The sequence below is a fragment of the Eubalaena glacialis genome, chromosome 12 (assembly GCF_028564815.1).
Source record: "Eubalaena glacialis isolate mEubGla1 chromosome 12, mEubGla1.1.hap2.+ XY, whole genome shotgun sequence".
Lineage (NCBI taxonomy): Eukaryota > Metazoa > Chordata > Mammalia > Artiodactyla > Balaenidae > Eubalaena > Eubalaena glacialis.
In genome coordinates this window covers 4,915,301-4,916,476 of record NC_083727.1, presented here as the reverse complement: position 1 = coordinate 4,916,476, position 1,176 = coordinate 4,915,301, and the positions used below count along the sequence as shown (strand labels likewise).

The 1,176-nt window shown below is 43.5% G+C and overlaps 1 protein-coding gene across 1 annotated transcript; it reads right to left on the bottom strand.

The window, feature by feature from the left end:
- Positions 1-238: 238 nt before the first annotated feature.
- Positions 239-877, bottom strand: LOC133102176 (transcription initiation factor TFIID subunit 9B-like). Its single transcript, XM_061207188.1, has one exon. It carries the CDS (start codon positions 875-877, stop codon positions 239-241), a length of 639 nt encoding a protein of 212 aa, XP_061063171.1.
- Positions 878-1,176: the final 299 nt, after the last annotated feature.

Below are 1,176 nucleotides of genomic sequence, written 5' to 3'. Positions count from 1 at the left end.
GCTTCCAAATATAGAATTACCGTAGCAGGACTCAACATTAATGAAACCATTAAAAAACAAGCACTTAACTTTTTATAGTTGAAGCCTAATGAAAATACATTGGTACCCTTAAGAAATGTAACAGTTTAAGGTGAAATTGCAGCTACATTTAAGTTTTCGATCAAGAATGTTCTAGTTTGGTATACTGGGCTCAAAACGAACTACACGTTTGAAATGCATAGAGACTACACTATATTCCTTACATAGCATCATCATCATCTTTGTGTTTTCTCTTCAATGGGTTTGGTTCATTGGCCGTGTTCTGTGATAAAACCATGTTGGTGGTAATAAGAATATTTTGGGGCCCAATCATTGAAGGAATAAGCAGAACATTTTGAACTGCAGTTGTTGCAGGAACGATAGTAGGAGTGGTAGGTCTGCTACTAACAGCACCAACACTTAACCGTGGAACCAGTCTTCCTTGGTTAGGTCCCTTTTTAATTAAGGACTTTAGCCTATAGTTTGGAGCTGTTAAGCAGTATCTGTCAGGTGGCAGTCTGGGTCCTGCATATGGCTTAATCAGTGGTAAAGGGGTTTGATTTTTCTGCCTTGCAATATCCAGTAAAAAATCTCTAGTGGGGGGAGAGGTAAAAGATTGGTCAGCCCGACACTGGATTGCCAGTCTCACATCATCTGCGTTAACATTAGGTTTCATAGCATGGCTTGAATAAATTTTTGCATCATGCAGAACTGAAGTCATATATCGGAAAGCAAATTCCAACATTTGATTTTTAACCCTTTGTTCGTACTCCATAATTCCCATATCCTTCAGGGTCTGTGCCGTCGCCGAGGCATCTCTCGGAGCGTTCTTGGGAGGCGCCATCTTGCCCGACTGCATGTTATCTTGCTGCTTGTCATCCAGGGTCTCTTTTTTTTAAAAAAATTAATTAATCAATTATTTATTTATTTATTTATTTATGGCTGGGTTGGGTCTTCGTTTCTGTGCGAGGGCTTTCTCTAGTTGCGGCAAGCGGGGGCCACTCTTCATCGCGGTGCGCGGGCCTCTCACTGTCGCGGCCTCTCTTGTTGCGGAGCACGGGCTCCAGACGCGCAGGCCCAGTAATTGTGGCTCATGGGCCTAGTCGTTCCACGGCATGTGGGATCTTCCCAGACCAGGGCTCGAACCCGTGTCCCCTG